Here is a 15,785-nt window from a genome sequence, read left to right as displayed (position 1 = left end):
CACTTTGAATGGAAATTCCAGACAAACCGTTACTAGTCGAACACAGTTCACAACAGTTTATGAAAGAGAAAACTTTTCTCTTTCGTTTACTACCAACATCTGTGATTGGCGTGTAACGGTTTGTCCGGAATTTCCTTTCAAAGTGGATTTTGACAGTTGGCTTTTAGGCCGTAATCATATGTTTGTCGAGAAATCGAATCGATTATCGCATATTCAGATCAAAGTTGTTTTTTGCGAATCAGAATCAAAACTGCAATAAGAATTGTTTTGATTATTTTCTTGTACATATCGCTGTGAGAATAAGTGGGATCATTTTATTCCGTAATATAAATCAATAACATGTTATCACGAATTATTGCCCATATATCTGTCGTTCACACATCAAAGAAAGTGAATAACGAAAAAAAATTGTTTTTCTTTATTGGATAGATCCAAATAAATGACAATCGGATGTACATCGTAAAATGCACTATTTTATAAATTTTCTTATTTTCACTACCAGTTCTCAAATTGAATCAGAATGCCAACTGCTTACAAAGTAACTCCATTAATACCCTAAGCAAAGATTAAATAAAAGATTTTGAATATACGCATTTTTCCTATATGAATAAACTCACATAAAACATCCAAATAAAAATATTTTAAAATTGATTGCGAACGCAACGGCGATCAATATATTTATTCGTAAAAATATATTGCTAGGATGCTCAAAACATTCATTACTGTTTATTTATAAAATCGTAGAAATTTTGTTAGCAAATAAAATCGTTCCAATCTGCATTGGTGCATTACAGAAATAGGCAATCAACAATATGAAATATAACACTTGTGAATTGAAAATGATCATTCTGTCAATTTTTTGTTTGGCCTTTGTTTCCTTTTTATTTAAGCATCGCTGAAAAAACGTGTATAATTTTAATTCGCAGTGTGTGATCTAACTTTTATTTATAATTGATATTTATTCCAAACTTGTGAAAATTAGCTTGAAATGAATAAAAATATTCTCCCCCCCGTGTCGACAGGTATCGTGTTCAATTAGAATTATATTCACAGTTCATTTGGAATTCAAATTGAAATATTTCAACCAATTTTTTAATCAAAGTTTAAAATAACTATCATGGCACGATGGTTCAACTACTTCAAACTTATTTTCTTTTGTGCATTAAATATTATGTCACTACAAAATGCTGTACATCATCGGACAACTATAAACTATCCACCAAGTTAAAGTTCTAAGGTCAGAAACACAAAAGTAACATGTTGACCAAATTGTTCTCACACGCTATGGAACGAGACATATGACGAAGAAAAGCTATTTTACTGCAAGAAAATATCGGCATGAAAAACAATTCTCCGTGTTGTCTAATTTGCTCATTTTTTTAACATGAATTTGTTGTTTTTTAACATTGTCGTGTATCGCCGATCAGAACGCAGCCATATAAATGACAGCATCGTTGGGTTAAAGCTTACCAAATAGTTTAGGCCGGTTTAAAAGTTAGTCCGGTTTAAAAATAGTTAGTACGCGTTTGAGCATCCTTTCAATTGTAATTGGAAATTAATTTTCGTTATAATTCTTACTTATTGTTACATGTTTCGAATCTGGCAAAAGTCGAATGTAGCTGAAGAAATTCTTTATCCAGTGCTATCATTATCACATTTTTTTTATATTTTGTAACTTAGTCCGGTCAGACTTGACACCGACCAATTGTTAATCAAATAATAGTTCGTGCTAAAAAAATAACTAATATTTTTCTGAATATCGATCTGAATTTCTTGTTTTAAGATATATTCCACTTAGCATCACTGAAAAATAAGTCCAAATAGAAAAACGCATGTTTATTGTGCATCAAAAATTCCAGACGCATGCTTTTTGTGCGCAATACAAATATGCGGCTAATTTCAGGTTTTAGTTTGTTCCAAACATTCGAGTGGGGATTTCTCCTATCGGTTATGTTCGAGTGAGTAGTACTACCCATACTAACCACGGTATCCGCCGGTATATATATATATATATATATATATATATTTATATATATATATATATATATATATATATATATATATATATATATATATATATATATATATATATATATATATATATATATATATATATATATATATATATATATATATATATATATATATATATATATATATATATATATATATATATATATATATATATATATATATATATATATATATATATATATATATATATATATATATATATATATATATATATATATATATATATATATATATATATATATATATATATATATATATATATATATATATATATACATATACATATATACATATAAACAAATTGTCACTGAAGCTGTGAAATTCTGTTGTGGACTCACTGTAAATAATAGTTGTCAAAAAAAATCATAACTCGTCAAAGACGGTGTTGAGAATTTGTGAGGATGAAACGAAACTTTTTTGACTTATGCGAAGTGGCAATATGTTTTACGATTTTCTCATTATAAGAATAATCCACAATGTCTTTTAAAGCAATTTTGGGAGCAGTAGGTTAATAGTTTAAATACACAACTCTTTTATTGTATTAATTTCGTACAAGTAATGTTCATGCCGATAAAAAATGAAGCGTGAAACTTAGTGGAATGCTATTCTAACATGTTTCATGTTTGAAACCAGGGCCGGCGGATACCGTGGTTAGTATGGGTAGTACTACTCACTCGAACATAACCGACAGGAGAAGTCCCCACTCGAATGTTTGGAACAAACTAAAACCTGAAATTAACCGCATATTTGTATTGCACACAAAAAGCATGCGTCTGGAATTTTTGATGCACAATAAACATGCGTTTTTCTATTTGGACTTATTTTTTAGTGATACTAAGTGGAATATATCTTAAAACAAGAAATTCAGATCTATATTCAGGGAAATATTAGTTATTTTTTTTAGCACGAACTATTATTCGATTAACAATTGGTCGGTGTCAAGTCTGACCGGACTAAGTTACAAAATATAAAAAAATGTGATAATGATAGCACTGGATAAAGAATTTCTTCAGGTACATTCGACTTTTGCCAGATTCGAAACATGTAACAATATGTAAGAATTATAACGAAAATTAATTTCCAATTACAATTGAAAGGATGCTGCGATTCAAACTTTAAACCCGTTTTTCGTGAAAGCAAGAAATAGTCACTTAGTCCGCTCTGATTTAACATCGACCAATTTAAACAAGGAGAAACACTAATAGGCTTATTATAAGGAAGGCAAAAGATATAAGAGGAATTGATTTCAACATCAGAGTAGCAGATACCGTATCAGGGAAAGTGAAGAGAGAGCGGAAAACAATGATAGGGAAAAGAAGAAATTAAGCTTCCAGCTTTTTGGCAAACGGAAGAATACTGCAGGACATCATGAACCGGATCGCCGACTGCCCTGCTTGTATCCGCTGGGAACTCTTTTGGGACCAGATTTCCAGGTAGCATATCAACCAAATGAGAAGAGATAATCATCTATCTATCGTGTTCAAAAATCTGTACATGAGAGACACATAGGGAGATCAAGGATAGCTAGCACATCTTGGACTAGAACGAGGCCGAAGGGATTCGTTTAACAGAAATCTGGCGCTAGGGCACTAGGCGCACGGCCAGACAACATGTTTACTGTTGCAATAATAGTCACCAAAAGCGCAGAGACCGCTCTCCACGACCGCACTACACCAGATATGCCCATTCAACGTATAATGACTGGACATGACCCGAGATAACCTTCGAATGAAGTCATGAACCTTTTCCGTCCCTTTGAGCTTGTTTGAGCATTTGGGATTCCTAAACTTCCATTGTTCCACGAAATTTGCTAATTTCGAGCGCCCTCTGACAATAAAATATCACCTTCTAAAGCCTTCTCATTACCCGGAATGGAGCAATGCAAGAGAAATCAAACTAAAGTAATCTGATTTGATTTTTCAGATAAAGAACTAAGAAACTCCTATGCTTTCCCCAGAAAATGCAAGGAGTGTTTTCCCAGCTCCATCGAATGGAGAGCATTCTTGGAACTGTAATGATGCGGTCGGTAAATGGGTAAATATAAAACCATCAGATTTGTGAGGGAGAATGTTTGTAGCATAGAGTACTTGACAACCTGTAACTGTATTAGTGTGTTCAACGATTTGTTTTCCTCGATCTGTCATAGGTGGAGGAAAACAAATCGAAAATAGCTTTTCGAACGAATTATTTTCATGATGCAACCTGACCAACCGGTATTGTACGTCTTCCGAATGAATGTTTCAAATGTTAAAATTGGTTGACAGTTTTATATATGACAGCTGGAGGAAAACAAACCCCCAATTAGTGTGCGTGAAGTGATATGCATTGAACTCTAAAGCATCTTTTATGATCACCCTCACCACTACTGTCCTAAACTCATAATAATTATCATAGAAGCAATGCATAGCTGTCATTATCTAACGAACGCTACCAAGATGAAGAGAAACAAGGTGGGAACGCCTTTGACGCTTTTGTTTTTTCGGCTTCATCGAAGAAAAATGAGAACCGCACTCACACATAGAAAAAAATGTGCACACCTGTATCCGTCTTGGAACACTACAGTGATACCCAGTTAAACTCATTCCGAAACCGGTTCGGATTTCTAAATGGAGTCATTATGGATTCCAAATCAAATGCAACAACCGATTCCGACTCAGAATCGGTTGTTGCATTTGATTTGGAACCATAATGACTCCATTCAGGATTCCGAAACAAATTCCGAATGGTTTGACCGGGTATGAGCACTACACGCAGAAAAAAAAATGGTAGGAATAATCAAATTTTGGTTTTAATTAACAATTGTTGTTTGTTGAAATTACCTACAAATTCATTTGTTGGCATTTCAATAGTTTCAACAAATATTTCGTTTGAAATAAAACAATCATGATAAGATTAACCTAACAAACAGGTTCGAAGAAGCAAAAAAAAATCTTTAGTATTAACCAAAGGAGTGAACAACTTAAATTTAGTTGAAATCAAACAAAGATTCTGATGGTTTTTAACAAAGGGAACAGTTAGATCTAACAAATTTTATGCAAACAGAAGTATTTGTTGAACTAAACCAAATGTTTGCTTTCGAGAAACGCCCATTTTAATTTGAAACAGTTATTCGTCAAGTTTGAAATTCAACTAAACGTTTTGTTGTTTCAAAAAGGCCTGATTCTTCTGCGTGTACAATGCTTAGCGCGAGCATCTTTGCTCTCAGACAAATTTGCGTATTCAAAGAGCAATCATTACGTTACGTATCATTAAGTATTTTCATTTCATCGCGAAACATCGATTGTTTGAGTGTAGATCTATATGGAGTGGTGTTGGCGCCGAAAAAGGATTATTGGCTCCATGCGTTCAGATCAACGGTGGAATAAAATACACAACGTAAGACCTAGCCACCAAATGAAACATTTCTACATTAATCCGTCGACAAACCGGTGCCTATAACCGCGTTTGCAGCATTCATTGAGCTTTTCACCCACCACGAAGTGGGAAACCGTCCACTGCTGTTTGCGCCGGATTTCGCTTCTTCTGACCTTTAATCACAGTGTCGATAATCAAGCCAGTTAAAACCTTGTATGCTTCCACCGGAGGAATTTCTTGTTTTGATTCGGTTGTTTGGAATATAGTGGACGCGTAGCTGTTCATCAATAGGCACACTAATTGAGGTCGAGTACAATGATAAAATCAACGCGCTTGGCCATGATAATGGAGTAGTCATAATCATATTGAAATTGTCACGATTATCATGCAATAAGATAGATCGGATATCAACGTGAAGACAACCCTATAGCGTATCGTGGGATAAATAAATAAATAAATAAATAAAGAAATAAGTGGACAAGGAGCGTAGAAATTAGTTGTGGTTTCTACGTTTATACATTGGGTAACTGTATGGCCCAATTGTTCGTAATGGCGGCATGCTTTGCGGCACAAAAAGGCGAACAGGTAAACGAACTCCGTTCAAAAGAACAAAAGAACAGTAGATCCGGCAAAAGGCTCGCCATGAGACTGATTGAAAATAAGTTCTTATACTTCTCGATTTTTGCCGAACGCAGTGGCTTGCAAACTAGAATTTTCACTGACTGAAGCAAAGGGTTCTGGAAGGAGCCAACCTTATATTTCGCAATTAAGGCCCCTGCCGGATACTATAGTTTACGCGATATATCGATGATGTTAAATGTTCCGTCCGGAAGCAGACCTTCCAGGGGCCTGTTGTATTAGATGAATATAATTTATATCGAAAAAGAGATTTATTGGAATTATTTCAGAGAAATATTCAAATCGACCTCCATAGAGCCAGAGGAGCTGTCTATTGTCGGAGTCAACATTAGTCAACATTATCAGGCGGGCTTCAGTATCCGCGCAAAGAACGTGGTATCGCAGGAAACAGAAAATTAATGCAAAGAAATTTAAAAGAATAAAGTACTTTGTACTTGGCAGTGAAACATTTGTAGTATCAGTAATCAACAAGCACATTTTCGTTGAGCCGTCGGTCACATAGCCCGTTAACAAAGGGTATTTCCAAATAGGCACCAGGTATTGTCAGAAAATTTTCACTTTCATTTAAATATACCTTGTGTGAACTTTCGTCACTATGAGTCGAAATCATTCCGAACCTTACTACCCTTTCGGAAAAAAGTGTTTCGTCGGCCCTGTTGGAAACGATAATGTAGAACAATCCTGATCAGTTTGCAACGGTTTTGAAACAAGCTGCGTTCGTGTAAGCGTTTTTAACTGTTTTATGGTTCATGGGATATACTGGAAAAATTAGCTCAAAAATAGGTTCATGTGGATTCCATATTTATAACTACTCCTTAGCTGTGAGTTATTTAAGTATTACCTGTGGAATTCTAAAAAGACGTAACAAGTTGGCCACTTGAATGGAAGTTACTGATGACGCTGCTCCAACAACTCCAGAGATTACTTTCTTTTTATGTCCTCTACTGCAGTTGTTATAATCCGTTGCATCGTCTATATTGCTAATTGATCCTTTTATAAAATCAACCGCCATCTCAAGGCCATACGTATCCTTATCACAATCATCCAAAATATGTGCACCGATGGTTACGTTAGGAATCAAGTTATCCATGTTGATTTTATCTAGTGTATACAACATTGTTTCCAACGCTTGTATGCCACCTTGAGGCATAATAGGTCCGCATGTAACAGAATCCTCCCTGGAATGCACCATCATTAGTCCTCCTAGGATGATGTCACCTTCTACGACTGCTTCGCGCTTTACCGGCCAATGAACGGCATAAGATGATTTTGTGATATTACGTTCTTCTGCGATAGTACTAGGACGTACAAGGTACAATTTTCTGCGAAATTGTTGAAGCCCGTGTCGTTTATGTTTTGGCGTGAATTTATTATGACAAGCATAATTTTTGAAATGAATATGGCTTTTGTTACCATTCTTTGCAACAAATTTGATCTCATTTCCGCATTCGTCTACACTATAGTAATGTTGTTGATAACGTTGGTGATTTGTATTCGTTTCATGGTGATCCATGTCTCGTCTTTCTGTGTACGCTCCTCCGTTGAGAATACTAAAAATTAACGAAATATTGATGACCGACACCAATGGCTTCATTTCTATTCCTTAAATTTGACTGGACTTTTCAGCATTGTTGTATGAAAAGAGATTCTGAAATGAAATGAAACAATATTGTATAACTTGTTGCCTTTGCATACACATCAAACAAATATGAATTTTATCGTTGACGTAATTGCAACCATGACACAATTTAACAAACCGTAATTCACGGAATGAGGAAACATAACCGTGTTCCGTTCAATTTTACATGAAACATATACTTTACATGCGCATTGACCTAAAATTACACTTACTACCAGAGCTTGGAAAACGAATCAGCTGAAAAAGAACGAACACTCTTCATTCGTTCTTCGCTTCACGAACATACACCCTATTGAACCATTCACCACTGAGCTGCGGAGTTGACGGCTTTGGTTCACCACCACCGAGGCTGGTGAATCATTGCTGTTCTATAGTGTAGGTATATGAGCATAGCGTAATAGTACCCGTTGCTCATTCTCTCTCCCATTCGAAGAGATATCAACTGCTATGCATCATTCGTTCTCCATAGCAAGCTGTACATAGGCACCCAGATTCTCTTTGCTTGCTGGGTGCGAATGTAGGTACGAAAAATGATGCCGCCCAGCTGCCACGGAGAGCAGCACTCATAACGAGAATGTGTTTGTTGTCTTTTATTATTTTTATTCGAGATATTCTGTGCGCTTTTCATATGCAATATTTTTTTAGTTTTGTCATCAACCTATTGAATATGACGAATTCTGAAAATACAAATAGGGTTAAGGGAACATGTGGAGACTTTACCAAGCACGAAATTCAACAATTATTAATAACGTGTTCCATTTGGTACTTAATTTTTTTATATTTGTTTCGATCCCATCAGCTAATTTTTCATCTTCTTTATTTCGTTTCATCTTGCTCCCTTACGCTTATATTTGAAACTTTAAACGCGATTATCACGATATTTGCGATGACTACGAGTGCCGAAAGAGTTTGCAACGGATTTCAAAACTTTATTTTTGCTTGTTCGTAATTTAACTGCCGTGTCCATGAACGATTCCATTTTTTCGTCAAAATTTTCATATTAATGTTATGGATTTGTTAATAATTTTTTTCAGGTAAAAATTGTGTTTTTTTTTGGAAAAATCGTTCCCGTTTCCAAAAAGAAGAGAATTTTTTTTCAATCAATCCTTCAAGGACACCACAGATAGATACACTAATGATTTTTATGGCTGATTTTGTGACACGTGAACCTGCAATGTAATCAGTACAGTTAATCCAAAAAAGCAATGCATTAAAAAAAAAATCAAAGCTCATGAAATACAATCGTTTTATATTTTTAACTAGTACTAAGAACCTCAACAATATGGGAAGAAAAGATAACAGCATGTTATATGCCATTGTTTTTTGTTCTGATATTTTAAAATTCTCTTGCTCCCCAAGCCTTGCTCAAGGCTCCCGCGGTGGGTAGACTTGACCAGAAAAAACGATCACAGAAAAACTTTTGTAACTTTTGAAAAAGTAAATTATCAATTCTGAAAAAATCGTTAATACGCAGAATACTTTTGCATATTACATTTCAACGAGTTTTGGAAGACATTCAATTATTAAACCAAAAACAATTTGTCTTATGGAATACAATATATTTTTAAATATTCATAAGCCAGTATTACACAGAACTAGAAAAAAATTGTAAAAATTTACGTGTTCTGCTCCTGACATATACGAGCATCAAAAATGTTTTAGATTTAATTTTAATTTCACATGACTATGAATTGCGTAAATCATGTTTTATTTAAATGTCAACGAATGCAGCTTGTTAAATTGTTTTTATTAACCAGTTGACAAATTTTGAATGATAGGATAATAATGTTGACGGAATAGGAAAAAAATATAGCGAGATTTTTTTTCATTTAAACAAAATTTGAAAACATTTTTGGTTGCCTGGTTGCAATAAAAATCTCGGGTAACTTAGAATAAAGGCATTAAAGTCAACTGTCAAGATTCATTTGGAGGATATTCCGAATAAAACTTTATTCGCCAAGCTCGGAATAATTGCAGCGAACTAATCTGTTCAGATCACTAAAGCATTAAAGCGGGATACTAATTTCTTCCCAAAGATTAAAAGGCATGTGTAATTTTGCTATTCCTGCTCAACTTTAGACGCAGCTCGAAGTAATTTTTTGATTATTAAATATTCCACAATATGCCGTACATTTTAGACACTCCGTTAGTAGGTATCCAATTTAATCAGGAGTCATAAATCTTGCTCATCGAATTTGTGGTTAATATTATATTTGTTAATATTTAACCTGTCTGTACAACATTTAGGAAAAGAATGTAGTACATCATAGTTTGAAACATATATTGTCCTTGTTAAATGCGAATAACTTATAACCAAGCTTATAGCCACTTCGTTTTGGTTCACGATTATAAAATTTCAAATATTCGTAAGCTAGAGATACAATGTTAGAAAAAAAAGAACCTATATGTGTTGGGCTGAATCGTCTGAGGAACCAACATCCAAAAAACTGATAAATGCATATCGATGTTTGAATATCCACGAGTTCCCTAAATTTATAATGCATCGTGAACTGAACTAGTTCTTCAATTTTTTCCCCTCAAACCTCAGCAGAATCAAATAAGCGGTACCTGTTGCCTAATGTCCGCTTCACAAGCCATATGTTCTTAACTGACGTAGCGAAAGACGCTGAAAACCGCTAATATGGCCAGAAGAATTTTATATTCAGATTCAGCATTACACAATGAATCTGAATGGTTCAACAGCTTGTATGTTCTTGAATCAATTTCACTAAATAATCAACCAAGCAAAGAGGAACCACTATTCAAGAGAGAAGAGAATACTGATATCCTCTCTCTCAATGATACTCACAACTGTTCATCACTATAATGATACGTGCTTATGCAAGCGTGTGTGGATATATTCGTTCCTGTTTCTGTTTCCTCGTGTTGTTGCTTCGGTATCCATAGCGGCAATTCGTTCGGTTGGGGTGAAGGCAAGCCTTTTACTGAACTGTATTGTGGTTCGTTCGGATTGAATTTGAATGAATGGTGAAAGCTCTGCTTACTACCATTCAATACAAACGCTATATGTAAAGTAAAATTACGTGATCTACGAAATTCAACGTCATGTAAAATCAAAATCAAACGTAAAATTATGTCATTTTTGTGGTTGTATATGTCAGGATCAGAAGAAGTGAATTTACACAATTTTTTCTAGGTGTGTACGACTAGGGTTACTGTGCCCTAATTAATCTTAGCTCCTGTATTCATCCCACCCATTTGAATACCTTGTTTAGAGCAGGGTTTGCTCTCTCTCTCTATTCAACGCATTAGGTCAAATGGTAGGATGAATAGGGGTGCGTTGCACTCGACTTTGCACTTCGCTCAAACGCGAGTATTTTAGATTTTCCAAACCAGATCTTTTATATTACTACTTCTTAAGAACGAAACAAGCATGCTGATACCTATTTAAGCGCAATCTAATAACTGTAAGCCGAGTTACAATAGTGTGACATCCTGACTGATGAGATGAATAGGGGAGAGTGAAGACACTTGATCCTTGGGGATATTTGATTCCCTGACCATATTTCCTAATCTATTCGCTTAAAGTTATTACAATATAAAAAGAAAATGGAGTATTTGGCCGTTTATGGTGTTTAAAAAACAAATCTGTTGAATTAAATTTGGTTTGGAAAAGTTTTATAATATTTTAGAAAATATGTGTTTAAATCCATTTCGATGATCTTTCCACAATTATTTTGAACGGTTGTATGAGATCGTCGAACCAATTATTTATGAATATTTTCAGGTACGATTACTTTCTAAGTACCTTGCCTGAAAAACAAGTTTTTCAAAAAAAAAATTCACAGTGCATACAAAAAAAAATTTGTTCACCTCATACAACATACATACAATTCTTGATCCCTAGCATTAGTTCTCTCAAACACTTTCGAAATGCATAGAAATAGAAAAACATCGTTCTCTTAACGTATCTGGCACTACCAATTGGTCTAAAATGTTTTTTTCAGCGAACAAATGATGGTATAAGTTATTGAAGTTTGGAAAAGCCAGTTAAACAGCACTGATTCACCGCAAATACTTGTCTTTACTTTCTACTGTGGTTAAAGATTGTCGTGCATTCTAAAAGGTAGTTTTATTAATTAATTTGTCAGGATAGGTGATTAGCTGAACTTTCACGTCTTTAGGGCGTAGTGTGCTTTGTTTCTTTAGCCCTAGTAGGCAGGGGATCAAGTTACCACACGTTTTTACAAAAACCTCAGTTTGGCATGATTTTCAAAATTGTTTATATTACTGATAGGACATAGCATTCGGATTTACATATTATACATAGCTCTAACAATTCGAATTGACTAGAAGATGCCGTATTTTGCAATTGAAATTTTTATTTCATTGGAAAGTTATGAGAAAAAACAGATTTAATCCACCTATCAGTGAGATAAGACATTTCTTACACCTATCACTGTTGTATTATTCATTAGTTTGCCACGCTAAGTTTACAAGCAACTAGATGTGAGATAAGCACAGTTTCGAGTCCTGCACAAATAACACTTCGAATAAACTGAATAAATGAAAAATCAAATCAAATTTAAAATAAATATGAAGCAAAAGAATGAAAAAAGATATCCATAAAATGGATAGATTGATTAACATAAATCAAATCAATAAAATAAATAAATCAAATTAGCTCAAATGAAAATTACAAAATATTAAAAGTTATGAAATTAAGAGACTAAATTAAATTGTTTCAAGATATCAAACTGTCATACAATAACAAAGAGAACTGGCTAAACCGAATTGATAAAATGAAGAAACTGAATAAAATATGTGAACTGCGAAAAACTAACCGTTTAATAAAATGATTAAAATAAATAAAATAAATAATAGGAATAAAACCATAAAATTGGAATAATAAGATAAATAATATGAATAATATTAACTCTTTCATACCTAATATTTTTCTAGCACATATAGGGTTCCAAAACCGCTTTTCTTAAAAGTGTTAGAGTAAAGAAACACGAAAAACCTGTTTTGATCAAGATAGTTGCTTCTCTAGCAGTGTTAGAAGCTGCTGAATTTTTACATACCAATCCTTAATACACATTTCCTGCAAAGTTTTCGATAGTTCGATTGGGCAGAAAAGGTAGCCGAAAGCAGTCCAAATTGATAAGATGTATCAGTTTTTAAAAATATTTGAAGAAAACGAAGATATATCAAAATATAATTTTTCACCGATAACTGAAAATGTCTCTGGCAGCGCTGCTTCAATCAGAGTACAGTCGTGATTCGCTGGTTGGACATTTTTTAACTGGACCGCTTTTTAGTTGGACCTCTGCCAGTTGGACCATTGTCCAACTAAAAAGCATCTGAACGTCAAAATCTCATGTCAAATTTACTTTGACAATCAATCTGACAATATTTAAAGATGTGAACAGATGCATTTACACTACCAACCTCTCCTTGGAGAGTTTTTGACATTTGTCAGTCGGTCCAACTAGTGAATCAAATTGGACAAGGCTGTGTCCCAACCAGCGAATCACGACTGTAAACGGTGATAGACGGCGCCGATGGTTGGGTGGTAAGCGTGACCGCCACCCACCCCAGTTGGTCTGGGTTCAATCCCAGTCGAGGTCGTTGAGATTTTTCAGAGGTGAGAAAAATCTGAGGTCACGCTTTCCTTCGGAAGGGAAGTAAAGCCGTTGGTCCCCGGTCCATGAGTTGATGGGTCGATATCCAATCCAGATAGTGGGAGTGTCACCTCTCTGGCGTCGGTGTTTGGCCTCGTAGCGGAAATAGGCCGACGGAAAATAAACAGAATTGGAAGAAGAAGAAGGAAACGGTGATAGTCACAATTATTAGTTTTACTTTTTTGTGAAGAAATCTTGTCTAACCTCAAAGTTATGACTATTTGAAAACGTTGTTGTTCATAAATAACAGGATAAACAGAGGGTTAATAAAATCAATAAAATGAATGGAATGAATAAAATAAACAAAATGAAGAATTTGTATGTTTTCTGTCTACACATTTTATTATTTTTTCATTATGTTTTAAGTAGTTATTATTAAAATTATTAAAATGAAAAAAAAATCGGCTCCGACAGCATGAAGTAACAAGTTACTTGCGCTTGCCCGGACATGCCGTAGACTCAGGTGATTCGCAATTCTAATGCCAAAAGATCTTGACTCCTACGGTAGCAGACAAAAAGTTAAGTCGCCGGTCTTATGACACACCTTAGAATTGGATTTGGAAATATCAGGCAGGATAGGGTAACAGGGGTATTTTGGACCGCCTTAGGAAGTCATGAGAAAAAAATCTGAAAAAATACGGTTTGGCTACGTAATCTGGATCATTTCATAGGCTAATATGTACGGCATTATCATTTTTTTGGATATGTAGTGTTCTAAATAGTCAAATAAACCTTAATAATTGGGAAAAATTACAAATCTTGAAAGCACATTTTTCTTATTTTGGACCCCTCAACTTTATTTTGGACCGTAAACAAAGCATATTTTGGACCATCGATTTTCCTTTGTACCATTGCTGTAAACATATTTTGGACCGATCTCGAAACAGATTTTGGACCGTCTAAATGTTCACATATCTTACTTTGTATGATGAATTTGTACATGATTGACTAAGAAGTGCTTTTCTGGGAACAAAAAGTGAACTTTTTATTAATGCAGAGTAGATATGCAAAGAGGTGTCAGAGTTAATTGGGAGCATGGCGATAATATGTTATCCTTTGGAAATAGCTAACATATTTTGGACATACCCAAAATAACAATTTTCATATATCCGATTGCTTTTTTCAACCTAAAATGGATTTCTTATTTATTTTATAAGCATAATAATGATATTTGCATGATTGAAATGTATACACTTTATAAATAATAACTCTTCGATGTTGGTGACAACAATGCCACCTCCTCCTGATTTTGAACCAGTTCAGCTGAAATGTGAAAACACGATTAAAAATTTTCAATTCAATGGTTCCTATTAAACCATCTGACTCAGAATACAACGGGAGTTGCTTTCTAGCATAATAATTTCAGTGTTGCATAAGCAATATTTCAATTTGTTATGAGCTTTAAATGGAAAAATGTACAAATCATCGTCAAGTGGTCCAAAATATGGTACTGGTCCAAAATACCCTCCTTACCCTTGATCTAAATCGTCACGAACACGACGGGGAAATGGTCGGTGGTGATGGGGAGGGGAGGGACGTGGTGAGGAATGGTAAATGATGATTAGAGCTGTGACATTATTTTTGTATATAGTGTGAAATTTTGATTCCTTACATCTTTATTATCAATAATACAACTGGTAATTTTTACGTCATAATTAGTATAATATATATCTTGTAAAAGAAGATAAACTTTCACTAGAATTTTGTTATTCAAAAACACAATTGCTCTCGGCAATGCTACGAGTATAATATGAATATTAATTATGTTAGAAATCTATTTTCTCAGTACTATGTGGATTACTTGGTGATCTGTGCATTTATATACCATCCAACGTCTATCTCACGACTGAACGCAATACTTAATCCAACGAATAAATACGTCAACTCCGGACAAATTTTCACTTTGAAGTTAATTTACACATTGTTTTGTATTTGAAACAAACTTGCGTATTAATTTTTGAGAAATAGTTAATTAATTATTAAGTAAATTCACAAAGTGTTTACGGAATTGAATTCCTTGAATAACGTAGATGTGTTTTCATACCCGGATATTCAAAATCGGTTTAGTTTTGACCCTAAAACATCAGTAAAGTTATACTCTGTATGAAACGGCTTCATTTTTAGTTAGTGGAAATTTATAAGCGAGGCATAAAAATACAAAATGTTTAATATCTCCGCCGCTCGAGAACGGATTTTGAAAATCTATAGCTTGTTCGAAAGGTATTTCCATAGGCTTTCTATTTATATAAAGTATGCACGATGCGATTGATTTGTTTGAAAGTTATTCGCTTAAAACCCTTTGTGTTTTGACAAAATCACTCATGTCTCAGAAAGTAAACAACATATCGAAAAACAAAAATAATAGTGTCAAATGGGAAGGTCTTTCATTTGAAACTAATTTCGTTAAGATCGGTTCAGCGGTTGCTGAGATAATTACATGACATTAGTGCACATACATACATACCCTGACAACC

The 15,785-nt window shown here is 34.2% G+C and overlaps 1 protein-coding gene across 21 annotated transcripts in view; it reads right to left on the bottom strand.

The window, feature by feature from the left end:
• LOC131691078 (metabotropic glutamate receptor 8) overlaps positions 1 to 15,785 on the bottom strand; it is a 1,433,400-nt gene that overhangs the window by 1,202,264 nt on the left and 215,351 nt on the right. For 20 of the 21 annotated variants that reach the window (XR_009305687.1, XR_009305689.1, XR_009305690.1 and 17 more), the window contains one exon: positions 6,869 to 7,675. Coding sequence is in view for 17 of the 21 variants with exons in the window: in XM_058977259.1 (XP_058833242.1) it covers positions 6,869 to 7,621 (753 nt within the window). In the remaining 4 variants the exon portion in view is untranslated. The remainder of the gene's footprint in view (positions 1 to 6,868; positions 7,676 to 15,785) is intronic. The other variant, XM_058977257.1, reaches the window with a different exon arrangement.

Source organism: Topomyia yanbarensis, chromosome 3 (genome assembly GCF_030247195.1).
Source record: "Topomyia yanbarensis strain Yona2022 chromosome 3, ASM3024719v1, whole genome shotgun sequence".
In the NCBI taxonomy this organism is placed as follows: Eukaryota; Metazoa; Arthropoda; class Insecta; order Diptera; family Culicidae; genus Topomyia; species Topomyia yanbarensis.
The sequence above is the reverse complement of the archived record's forward strand: the minus strand, read 5'-3'. Positions and strand labels throughout refer to the sequence as shown.